The sequence below is a fragment of the Bos taurus genome, chromosome 4, assembly GCF_002263795.3.
Source record: "Bos taurus isolate L1 Dominette 01449 registration number 42190680 breed Hereford chromosome 4, ARS-UCD2.0, whole genome shotgun sequence".
Taxonomy (NCBI): Eukaryota; Metazoa; Chordata; class Mammalia; order Artiodactyla; family Bovidae; genus Bos; species Bos taurus.
The window spans coordinates 56,455,119-56,468,183 of NC_037331.1; the positions used below are offsets into that span (position 1 = coordinate 56,455,119).

General features: G+C 39.3%; 1 protein-coding gene across 4 annotated transcripts in view; it reads left to right on the forward strand.

Moving 5' to 3' along the window:
* Positions 1 to 13,065, forward strand: part of DOCK4 (dedicator of cytokinesis 4) — a 479,778-nt gene that overhangs the window by 335,422 nt on the left and 131,291 nt on the right. For all 4 annotated transcript variants that reach the window (XM_059885863.1, XM_059885865.1, XM_059885864.1 and 1 more), the window contains exons 23-24: positions 1,734 to 1,926; positions 12,363 to 12,490. In XM_059885863.1, the coding sequence (XP_059741846.1) occupies positions 1,734 to 1,926; positions 12,363 to 12,490 (321 nt within the window). The remainder of the gene's footprint in view (positions 1 to 1,733; positions 1,927 to 12,362; positions 12,491 to 13,065) is intronic.

Here is a 13,065-nt window from a genome sequence, read left to right on the forward strand (position 1 = left end):
ATCCCTCTGGGCCGTCCCAGTACACCAGCCCCAAGCATCCAGCATCATGCATCAAATCTGGACTGGCAACTCGTTTCCTACATGATATTTTACATGTTTCATTGCCATTCTCCCAAATCTTCCCACCCTCTCCCTCTCCCACAGAGTCCATAAGACTGTTCTATACATCAGTGTCTCTTTTGCTGTCTCGTACACTGGGTTATTGTTACCATCTTTCTAAATTCCATATATATGCGTTAGTATACTGTATTTATGTTTTTCCTTCTGGCTTACTTCACTCTGTATAATAGGCTCCAGTTTCATCCACCTCATTAGAACTGATTCAAATGTATTCTTTTTATGTTAATAATTGCATCTTACACTTCAGGTACAAATATCTTTTTGAAATAAAGAGGTATAAATAAAGAATTGATGCATACATTAAGGGATTTATGAGGAACATCAAGTTAGGTGACTTTTTAGTGATCAGAAAGCTGGCCTCATTTAATTTTTTTAAACTTCATCTTATGACTCAGTTCTTTGCAGAGTAAAATGAAGGTTATATAAATATAGTCTTTACCAAAAAATATCAGGTTATTAATTTTAAAAGCATTCAAGTAGATCTATAATTTTTAAAAGTCAAAGGGAGAACATAGCTGTTGACCCTAGCACCTTGAGCATTCTGACAGTTCTGACATCAGAAACAGGTCTCGGCTCTTCAACATATTTCTGCTGCTGTTAAATAGGTAGATACCAAAGTCCACAAATTTGAATTTGATTCTGTGCTTGAATCATCAGCATATGTAGACTTGACCCACTTTCTGCTGGTGTCAGATCTCATTGGTAAATCCGACAGCCATTGAATCTCAGCATATTAGAAACATGTGCCTCTTCCTCCACCAGGTGGTTGATCAATTTTTCTTTCCACTGCCCTCCTTTCGTGGAATTTCAAAAGGCTGAGTTTGTTTTGATGTACAGTCTTAGCCCAATTTTTAAAGTATGCCCTTCAGGGTTTGAAGTTAGCATCTATTTTTTTTTTTTCTTTAAAAAAATAATGATCAGGTTTCTTCATTTATGTAAACAATATTGTTCTTAATACACACAGTTTTGGATTTTCATTAGATCTTGAAGTAACCCGAGGGATTATTCTAATGATCTTGTCATTTTACAAGTGATGAAGCTGAAACCTAGGGGATTAAAATGACTTGCCCAAGGTCACAGAATTGATTAGAAGTCAAGCTAGTCCTACATATAATCTAGGTCTTCTGATGCTTTCTGGTGTTCTTTGTTTTTTCTTTAATCATAAATTGAGTGTTTTAGGGAATTAATGTGTTTGGCTTCTTAAAGGTAAATGAGATTTAAATGAGCACTTCAGAAACCTTCTCCAAAAAGAATGAAACATAAATAATTACAATCCAGGTCTTGGCTGAGTATTCCTTCCATTTGATCACGCTGCCTTCTGCTGAATCTGTGGGGGTTTTGTCCATCACTTTGCTAATGTCAGTTGTTTTACAGGATTTCCCAGTTTTTACTATGTTGTACCTTTGCATGTTTTGAAAAATTGCTCTGTTTTGGTATACCTTTTTCCCCTAAATTTTGCCCTTTTAGTCTTTTTAGATTTAGGTAGAAGAAGCATTCGACATTCTATTTCCTACCATTTAAAAATATTTGTCACAGTCTTAAACTCACTGACGTTTTTATAGCTGATTTTTCAGGGCATATCTGGGAATTGACTTAAATTTCTTCTTTTAAAGGCTGTGTTTCTGAGCTCCTTCCCAGCTGTGTATTCGGAGCTGTTGAAGCTCTTTGACGTCCGGGAGGTGGCCAACTTGGTCCAGGACACCCTGGGCAGTCTGCCGACCATCGTGCATGTGGATGATGCCCTGCAGGCCGTTAAACTGCAGTGCATTGGCAAGACTGTGGAAAGCCAGCTCTATACCAACCCAGGTAAGGTGTTGGGTCTCTCAGATGAAACAGTGTCTCTAGAAAGCCATTACTTACATTTTCTAGTCATAGGTCAGCAGAAGCAATTTAAAAAAGAAACTAAAGACTTCTTTCTCAGAAGCATTGTGTATTTGGATGGGAGAGTAAGTTTATCAAATAGTCAGACACAAAAGTATGGCTCTTAAAACTTTATTTCTGGAAAGAATGAAAATCCTAATAATTAAATTGTTAATTCAGATCACAACAAGTTTTAGTGTAGGGCATGCTTTTTTCCTTGCTGTAGATTTTTTTTTCTTTTAACGTTCAACAAAATTGAAAATTTTTCTTTTCAGAGATGCTTACAGGAACCTGCTATAATCCTTGTTTGTTTATCTCATTTGTCCTTAAAAGTTTTCCATCAATTTGTTCTGAAAGTGGGCGAAAGTTTCAGTGTGTTGTCATTTTTTTATATATTTTATCCTAATAGCAAGTGACTACTTGCTAAGTTGATTTTGTCATAATCTTTTTTTGGTTTAGTCGCTAAGTCATGTCTGACTCTTGCAACCCCATGGATGGTAGCCCACCAGGCTCCTCTGTCCACGGAATTTTCCAGGCAAGAATACTGGAGTGGGTTGCCATTTCTTTCTCCAGGGGATCTTCCCAACCCAGGAATCAAACCCAGGTCTCCTGCATTGCAGGCAGATTCTTTACCGACTGAGCTATGAGGGAAGCACATTTTGTTTTCCTCTAGTTTTTTTTTTTTTTAATAATAAAATGCTAGTCTCATTTTAAATTTTATTTTTAAAAGTTTCTATCATTATCACTGAATCAAAAACTTTAAAAAATTATATTTTGAGAAATCTCTTTTCACATGAATACATATATGTGTGTGTTGTATTTTTGAAATAGGACTAAATATAGTTAAGAAACCTTTTTTACATTATTTTATTGTGAAATGCTTTAAACATAGAAACAGACTATAGCATAATAAATCTCAACAATGGGAGATATTTACCTTAGATCTTTTAAGAGATCTGTCTTAAATAGAAATAGGCCCTCTTGTATATACTCATTTCCTTCATATATGTTTCCACTATCAGATTCGGTTCTATTTTCTGTGTCTTTATTCTGTAGCTATAAAAACATATCATTCTTTACCTTTTCAAAATTTTTTAATCTTTTAGTCTTTATATAATATTATATTTAATGTCATTCTGTAGAGTGCTTCTTTTTGATTAATATTGCACTTTTTAATTCTTCCATGCTATTAGATATAGCTCTTGTTCTTTTTTACTGTTATATAGTAGTCCAATGAATCTTTGTATATTGTGGTTAATTTATCTTTTCTCCTGTTGATAGACTGTTAGTATGTTTCTGATTTTTTTCTGAGATAACAATGTTTCAATGTGAAAGAGGCTTCAGCCTTCTGATTTCTCCCCATGAAAACACATCTCATCCTGGAAAGAAAGATGCTTCTTGTAGTGGTTTTCAGACTGTACCCCTCAGATCCCTAGGGCTCTGCTGCAATGATTAGAGCTTCCTTGAGGGTGAAGAATAGGCGATATGAAGTAGAAAGGATGACGGTCCCAACTAGACATCCAAATTTGACTAGAATATCAATTCTGTCAATATCAATTACCAAACTAAGAAGAGTTTATTCTCCTAACAGAGGAATTGGTGATTTTTACCATATTTCTCTCTTACTGGCTAGATAATTCTTTGTTAGGTTAAAGTCTGACACAAAAAGAGCAACATAGATAATGAAAACCATTTCTAAATGTAAGGAAATTATTTTTGTTCGTTATTGCCCCTGGGAGATGTGTTCTGTCTGTGGACTCAGTTCCCTGTTGATTACTGATGCTCAGGAGATGGTAGAGAAATCATACTGGGTCTCTGTCAGAGGTGATGAGATTATTTACTGGGGCCAGAATAGAAGGACTAAAGAGACCCAGGGAACGTGGACCCTGAAAGGCCTGTGCTCGTGACCTAGAGGAGAGACTCGGAGCCAGTGCTGGGGATTAGTGATGTGGAAGAGGGGGAGGGGAAGCCTGCTTCACTTATTCTGTGGGACACTCCTCGTGGAGGGTAATTATGGGGAAACATCAGAGAAGGCAATGGCACCCCACTCCAGTACTCTTGCCTGGAAAATCCCATGGATGGAGGAACCTGGTGGGCTGCAGTCCATGGGGTCGCTGAGGGTCGGACACAACTGAGCAACTTCCCTTTCACTTTTCACTTGCATGCATTGGAGAAGGAAATGGCAGCCCACTCCAGTGTTCTTGCCTGGAGAATCCCAGGGACGGGGGAGCCTGGTGGGCTGCCATCTATGGGGTCGCACAGAGTCGGACACACTGAAATGACTTAGCAGTATAAACTTCTGAGAAACAAAGTGACTCCTGATCAATGGATCACATTGAGGCACACGCACAGATGCTAGTAAGAGGCCTGACTTCCATCAGTGCCCCCAGGAAGATGGGATTAGCTTGCTGTTTAGTGACTCGCTGAGCTTTCCAGGTGGCACTAGTGGTAAAAAAAAAAATTACCCAGGAATCATAACAACAACAATAAGGAAAAACCATGAATAGCATCACCAAACTATGGTGAAATCAGATTCATGTTTTAGATAAACTTTGACCTGTTAGTTTCCTGCTGGTACCACAGTGACTACCACAAACTTAGTAGATTAATGTAACTCAAATTTCTTATGTTACATTTCTATAGGGCAGAAGTCCAAAAGGCTTCTCACTGGCCTAAAATCAGGGTGTGGATGGAGCAACATTCCTTTGTGTAGTGTCTGGGGAATAATTTGTTTTCTTGCCTCTGACAGCTTCTAGAGGCTACCTACATTCCTGCCTCCTTCATCTTTAAGGCCAGCAGTCTAGCATCTTCACATCTCTGACTCTGTCTTGCTGCTTTCACTTGTAAGGACCTCTATGTTTACATGGGTCCCACCTAGATAATTCAGGATAATCTCCCCAGCTCAGCATCCTTATTTTAATCATTTCTGAAAAATCTCTTTAACATAATCTATTCACATAACATATTCACAGGTTCTGAGAATTAAGATGTAGATGTCTTTGAGGGGAACAATTTATTCTGCCTACTACATAGGGGTAAAATGAACAGTTTAAAAGCAGTGTGATGGTAGCTCCATATATGAAAGGCAAAAACACTCAGGAGTCTGAATTAAAATAAATTCAGTAAGTAGAAGTACTTACTGAAGTAAAATAAATGGAACATGAAATCCTACAGTTATATGAGTACACACATCTTGGCCAGATGGAAGTTACAAATGACACTTTGCTGATTAAAATTATAAATCTGAACAGGGGAAAATAAAATAGGGATAAGTACATTACAGGGTATCAACTGGCTATGTATTCAGCTGAAGACAAAGTATTTAATTCTTGATGGCCTTAATGACAGTTCCATTTCTCAGAACACTGAGTATGGCAGAGATAATTGCTACTCTGAGCTGAATTCTGATCAACAAAGATGAACTGGTTAGTGATAGAGAAGTGAGAAGGATCTGAGAAAGTGATTTCATTTTCTGGGGCATTCATTTTAGCCAGAAAGGCATACAGAGTACAGTCAGCCCATGCTTTAAGAAAATAGATTTCAAAATATTTTGGAGAACAAGACTGTAGATGTTACAAGCTCCTTAGGAGAGATAGAAAGTTCTGAAAGTTTTCTTTGTACTAGAATCCTATATTAGGCTTCTCCAGAGAAGTAGACCCAATAGTGTATGTGTGTGTGTGTATGTGTGTGTGTAGCTTTATTGTAAGGAATTGTCTTATGTGTTTGTCGAGGCTGAGAAGTCCCAAAATCTGCAGTTAGCAAGCTGGAGATTCAAAGTTGGTGACATAGTTCCAGTCTGAGTTCCAAGGCCTAAAAACCAGGAGAGGTGTTTGTATAAACTGCAGTCTAAATCTGAAGGCAGGAGAAGGTGGATATCTCAGCTGAATGACAGGCAGAGAGAGTAAACTCTTCCTTACTCCACCTTTTCTTGTATTCAGAGCTTCAATGGATTAGGTGAGGCCCACCCATGTTGGGGAGGACAGTCTGCTTTACTTAGCCTACCAAATCACACATAATTCTTATCCAGAAATACACTGTAACACCAAAGATAGCATTTAACCAAATACCACTTAACCAATACCTCCCATGGCACAAATTGACATATAAAATTAACCAGTGCAAACCTCAAAGAGAAAAAAAGTGGAGGAGATATGCAAAGGAAGCAATATGGCTGCAGAATACTTCCAGTTGAGCTTACCTTAGAAATTAACACTCACAGAAGGCAAAGAGGGGCATACAAGGTCAACACCACAGAAGGGAACAACAAAAACGTGGTAGGAAGGTTCAGGCCATCTTGAGTTAAGGGGCAGGGGCAGCCTCAGGGCTGGAGGCATTCTACAGCCAGGCAGAGTCCCGCAAAGTGAGAGTCTAGGGCAGCTGACCAGACCTGAAAGACTTCGCTCAGATTTGAAATTTAAGCAGCTTGTTGTTCCACGTCTGAATCATCCGGGGTCCAGGCAGGCTTATTTAAGGTATAAAAGTTGAGCTGCTCACTTTTCCTTTTCTCCCCACAATTCTATTCTTCCTGTTTTTTGAAGGCCAGGAAAAGGTTTCAGTGATGTTGGAGAAGACAGCTTGCCATGAGTAAAGAGCAGATTTGAAGGATGAAGGTTGAGGCAGGGGGAGGCAGAAGCATGGAGAATGGGGGCTGAGTGGCAGTTGAAGTTGTGGGAGTGAGAAGGTGGGTGTTGAGTCTTCTCAGACCACAGGGCAGGCTCTGGGGGACTGTGGTTTTGCCTCCGTTTTCACTGGGCCCCATCGCTTGGTGCTTGACTTGTTCAGCAGAGGTCTGTGGTCATTCCCGAGCTATTTGCTTGCTAAGATAAGGTCATACATGTTTTTACTTTGGGGTAATTGAGCAGTTTCTCAGGCAAACCACAGTGTAGATAATAGAGGTGAGCATAAATGCACGGAGTGTGTAGTGATGAGAAACGTGCTGGTGCCACCTCCTATTCCCACAGACTGAAAAGCCAGGCATCTCAGGGATTTCGTAAGAAAGTACCCAGAAGTCATTTTTTTTCCCTTTTGCCAGAAACTCCCCAGTTCCCTATTAGCTCGTTTGTGGACTTGATGGCCGCAATGAAAAAGTAAAGGAGAAAGGGAGGAAGGTGGACTATAAGACAGTTTTTTAAGGACATCTTTGTTGTTGTTATTTTTAATATTTGGCTGCACTGAGTCTCAGTTGTGGCATGCAAGATCTAGTTCCCTGAGCAGGGATCAAACTTGGGCCTCCTGCACTGAGACCATGGAGTCTTAGCCACTGGACCACCACAGGAGAGTCCCCATAAGACTGTTTTTAAAGTTTATTCTGGGAATGAATGCCTCTACCTGTCCATCCCACCCCCCACTTTAGGCCACAATATTAAAAAAGGATGTGTGATGGTGTATCTATTAATTTGACGACTTGAAGAATAAAATCTTACTACAGTTGATGAGTGCCTGTAGCTTTTCTTTGAACTTTAGGTAAAGCCTAGTTGAGTATTGACTTTTCTTGCACTGTAATTAAATTTCTTTCACATTAGAAAATGCCACTTGCTCACAACTTTTCTATTAACCACAGCTGACACTGTAGCAGACAGGCCTTGTAAAGATGCACGGAGTTGCAGGAACGAAGAATGCTCTTTTTCCCCTCAAAGTACAATGATAATGCCCTGCCCACCTGCCTGGTCCCCTCTCAGTGTTACTTCACTCTGCTTGGAACCGACTTTCTCCTGTTCCTTTCTGAATCAAGTTGACCCATCTTTACCCTTCAGAATTCAGTTGAACTCTCATTTTCTCAAGAAATCTCTTATCTGCCTCACCCATCCCATCATCAGTCTCATTCTTTGGCTTTTTACTTCTTGGATAACCTAACACATCTGTAATAACTGAAGAACTGGTGATTTAGTTGTTTCCAGTCTGTCTCTCCCCTCTCATCCCAGAATAAGAGCCTAAAATAACATGGGTTGTATTTATCCTGAAGACAGTTTTATCTCTAGCTTCCATAACAGTGCCTGCTGCATAATAGACACTTGATAGATGCTTCATGAATGCTATGTACTAGGTCATGACCAGGATCAGGATGGAGCAGAAATTGTTGTTCAGTCGTTCAGTCGTGTCCGACTCTTTGTGACCCCATGGACTGCAGCACACCAGGCCTCCCTGTCCATTACCAACTCCTGGAGCTTATTCAAACTCATATCCATTGAGTCAGTGATGCAATCCAACTGTCTCATCCTCTGTCATCCCCTTCTCATCCTTCCTTCAATCTTTCCCAGCATCAGGATCTTTTCAAATGAGGCAGTTCTTTGCATCAGGTGGCCAAATTATTACAGTTTCAGCTTCAGCATCAGTCCTTCCAATGAATATTCAGGACTGATTTCCTTTAGGATTCACTGGTTTAATCTCCTTGCTGTCCAAGGGACTCTCAAGAGTCTTCTCCAACACCACAGTTCAAAAGTATCAATTCTTCGGTGCTCACACATCCATATGAGTTAAATAAGCAGGGTGACAATATGCAGCCTTGTCATATACCTTTCAGAATTTTGAACCAGTCAATTGTTCTATGCCAGGTTCTAACTTGCTTCTTGACTTGTATACCCGTTTCTCAGGAGACAGATAAGGTGGTCTGGTACTCCCGTCTCTTTAAGAATTTTCCATAGTTGGTTGTGATCCACACACTCAAAGGCTTTAGCATAGTCATGAAGCAGAAGTAGATGTTTTTCTGGAACTCCCTTGCTTTCTCCATGATCTAGCGTATGCTGGTGTTTGATCTCTGGTTCCTCTGCATTCCTTAGTATTTTGCTTTAAGGGTGGGAGATTGAAACCACTCTATAAGAAACCTGGGCCACACAGAGATCCCTAGCCCTGGGCTGTTGTCTACCTGTGTGGTACTGACTGTGTGTGCATGGCAGGAAGCCCCTAAATCATCATCAGTCCTGTCCATTTTGAGCGTTTTCTGTCCACAGTGTCTGAAGGGCTTGTTTGCAGGTTCTGTTGCTGTCTGTGACATTAACCGTTCATTTCCTGGTATCTTGGATCACAAAGGCCTAAACCAGCTCTGATTGCAGGGCTTTTTGTCCAGCGGCTCTGCTCCATTCAGAGCTGTGCCACAGCCGGACCCCTTGCCCACCTGGGGTACCATCTCCGCATCCTGAGGCTGCCATGGAGCAGCTGCTTGGGAGTCGTGCTGGCGTCCAGCCTATACTGGGACAGTTGGTGGAAAGTGGCTGGTAACCCTGCATGCCCCTACAGGACTCACAGCCCTCACTCACTGGGAGACAGAAGACTACAAAGATGATTAAAACTTTGTTGCTAGAGGAACAAAGATGAGAACTTTCCTTGAAATTAACATCGAGAAGGAAGTTTATCAGCATTTCTTAGCTGCTGTTTCCTCTTCCTAGCCCCACACCTATTGGAATTGCTAATGGGAGCTGGCTTTATCTCTTCAAGTGTGTACAGACAAAATAAAAAGTAAGACACACCATACACACCATACAGTGAGCTTTATCTGAGAATCTGAATCTGAGTATTTGACCCTTTCAAGGACAGAACCTGCATAACAGATTCTATTGTTTAGAAACTTACTGTATGTTCAAGTCTGGGTTTTGTTTTTTCTTTGAGCCTTTCTCTGTTTTCTTTTGAGCCTTCTTGATGACTCCAGGTGTTTTGTTTTAAAGGTAAGAATTAGCATTTTAACCAGTCAGCTCGTTTGGCATTTACCCCTCGATTCTATCATGTGCATTGGCTAATATTGCCCTAGTAATGGAGAAGCAGCAAATCTTCAGGCAACTCATATATTTCTTTTTACACGCACCACACACCAATTATTTGTCTGCCTTACATTTTGGCGGTAGAGATTTCCTTAACAGTTGGTTGCAAATTGAATTTTTAGAAATCAAATCCCACTGGCTGCAGGAACATATCAGACAAGCTTTATCTTCCTTTCTAATTAAGCATCACTAGGCAGTGACTCCTGTCATTTAAGCTTTCAGTTTCCTTTTCTTGGTTCTTTTTGTCAAGTAATTGTTTTATAAATAAGTATCGGGCTTCCCTGGTAGCTCAGCTGGTAAAGAATCCACCTGCAATGCAGGAGACCTTGGTTTGATTCCTGGGTTGAGAAGATCCCCAGGAGAAGGAATAGGCTACCCACTCCAGTATTCTTGGGCTTCCATGGTGACTCAGCTGGTAAAGAATCCACCTGCAATGCAGGAGACCCCGGTTCCATTCCTGGATTGGGAAGATCAGCTGGAGAAGGGAAAGGCTACCCACTCCAGTATTTCGGCTTGGAGTACAGTCCATGGGATCGCAAAGAGTCTGACAGAACAGAGTGACTTTCACTTTCAGTTTCAATGAAGTTCCCTGGTAAGGCTTCCTGTTGCAAGGAAGCCTGCAATGAGTTCTACTGAATTTTAACACTTTGTGTTCATTTTCTGAAAGTGAAGCATGACTGTGACTTATGTGGTTTGTTTTGATGGTAAACCTCAGGCCACACCTCATTGTGTTGGTAGCCCGGTGGCAGGCATTAAAAGAAATATAACTGCCAACCTCACTACTGAAAGAAATCAAGAAGACAACAAGAGAAGTCAGGCAAACACCAATAAAGGCGCTTTCCGAATTGTGAATACTTAAAATTTTTATTAGGATACAGGATCATACATTTTTTCCCTATGGATATACCTTATTATACTGGCTAGGAATCCAGTGCAGTGTTGAATTGGTGAAATTGGCCTTCCTTGCTTTATTTTTGATCTTAAAGACAAAGCATTCAATCTTTTACTATTATGTTAGCTAACAGTAGGTATTTCATCAAGGCCCTTTATCAATTTGAGAAAACTATCTATTATTCTTTAATTATCACCTTTTATCATTAATGGATGCTGAATTTTTCACATGTTTCATACATCTGCTAATATAGTGAATCACACTGATTGATTGACTTTCAAATGTTAAAACAATCGTTCATTCCCAGGATAAACCTATTTAATTACTGTATGTGTGTTATGCTAAAATTTTATAAGAATTTTTGCATCTATATTGATGAGAGATAGCAAATCTGTAGTTTTGTCTTAAAATGTCTTTGACTGATTTTGGCATAGATAATGCTGGCCTCATAAAATGAGTTAATTGTATTCCCTGTTCTATTTTCTGGGAGGATTTATGTAGACTTGATATGCTTTCTTCTACGTATTGCTTCATAGAACTCATAGAAGCCACCTGGGTCTGGAATTTTCCTTGTATGCTCCTAATAGCAAGTTGAGTTTCTTTAATAGGTATAGAGTTATTTAGCTTATCCATTTTCCCTTGAATGAGTGAGGTGGGATTATAGCTTATACAAACTGTCTATAAGACACATGGATTTTTATAAACCAAAATTAATTCATTTGAATTGTTTCACAGATGACATCTTTTAGAAAACCAAGCAAGGTAGGCTAGGGTATTTGCAAGTGGGCACATCCTATAAATAAAATTCCCATTATGGGCCCAAGATAGGCAATAATTTTGTGTTCATGACATCACATTGAAAAATAAACCTTAAGGACAATAGGCATATTCACTGTTACGTTTTCAAAATATTGGGATATATACTGCATATAAGTCAATTTTTAGATTACTTATCACCTTACTATTTCAAATACTTATGACAAATTAGAGATCAAAAATATGAAAAAATATTCAAGAAAAGTAGAAGATAGTTTAAGATATTCATGACATGAATGTAGTCAAAGTTCCAGACAGAGGAGAGAAGAACTAGCAGTAGCAGGAAGGAAATAATACTAGAAATAATTCAAGGCAAGTTCCCAGAACTAAAGGGCATAAGTTTATAGATTTTAAGAGCCACGACAAAGTATATGATCATAAAGTTTTGAATTTCAAGGAATTCCTGAAAACTTTCAGAAAGAAAAACAAAAATAAAACAAAAATCTGATCATGGAGAAAGGGTTGGAAATCAGAATAGCAGGAAATGAAAAGTGTTAATTTAGCCAGAAATTGTGATATAACTCTTTTAAGAGGCTGAAGAGAAGAAAAAGAGAAACAAAACAAAACACTAAAAACTAAAAAACAAAACAAAAAACTAAATTCTCATCTACCATAACAGAAGTGAGTTGATGATCCATCTCAATGAAAAGTCTGGAGATAGCAAGAAAAGCATGCTATTTAGGTATTTGGTAGTAAAAACAAACAAACAAACAAAAAAAACCTGTTTCAATAAAAGAGTGAAAGGCCAGTAGTCATGGGTTGGAGAAGCGACTACTGTTTTTCAGTATTAACTTTGTAGAACGAGTACTTTTCTAACTATATGTGTTAATAATTTAGCAATTAAAATTAAAGAGTAGATAAGGATTTGCACGAGGTTTGCATGGGCCTGTTAAATGTGACACTAATACTTCTCCTCCCTCCAGATTCCCGGTACATTCTCTTACCTGTCGTGTTACATCACCTCCACATGCACTTGCAAGAGCAGAAGGACCTGATCATGTGTGCACGGATCCTTAGCAACGTATTTTGTCTCATCAAGAAAAATAGCTCAGTAAGTAAACACAGGTCATAGGATATAGTACCCATCAGATGGCTTCTGGAAAGAAAATGTTAAGTCTTCTGAGAAAGCACACCAAAGAATCATCCTTTGAGACTCTCACTTTCATGTCCATCTATATTGGACTTTTTACTTTTCTTCTAAAGGAATTTTTTTTTAACCTTGTTGGATGGCTGTAGCCCCAAATAACCTGCGTGTCTTAAACTTGTATTTCAAGAAAGAACTGAATACCCAATGAGAAAAATTAGAAATCTCAAAGCCTCCCACATGTGTCTTTAATCTTGATAAATCCTCTGTGGCAAGAATAAATTATTGCTTGCAAAGACAGTCTGTTTCGGCCCATTCAGTGAAAGACTGGATGATGATGGTCAGAGCTTGGCCACAGGCCTTGGGCCAAGCCCTGTGCAGATAGTGAAAGCTAAAGAGAGGCCCAGGGGCCTGGTGGTATCTTGCACCAAAACCATTACTAATCACTCCATTGTCATGGCTCTAGGAATTCCTGTCAATGTTCCTAACTCTTGAGGAATTGCAGTTTGTATTAGACGATGCAGTGTCAACAGAGAAAAATT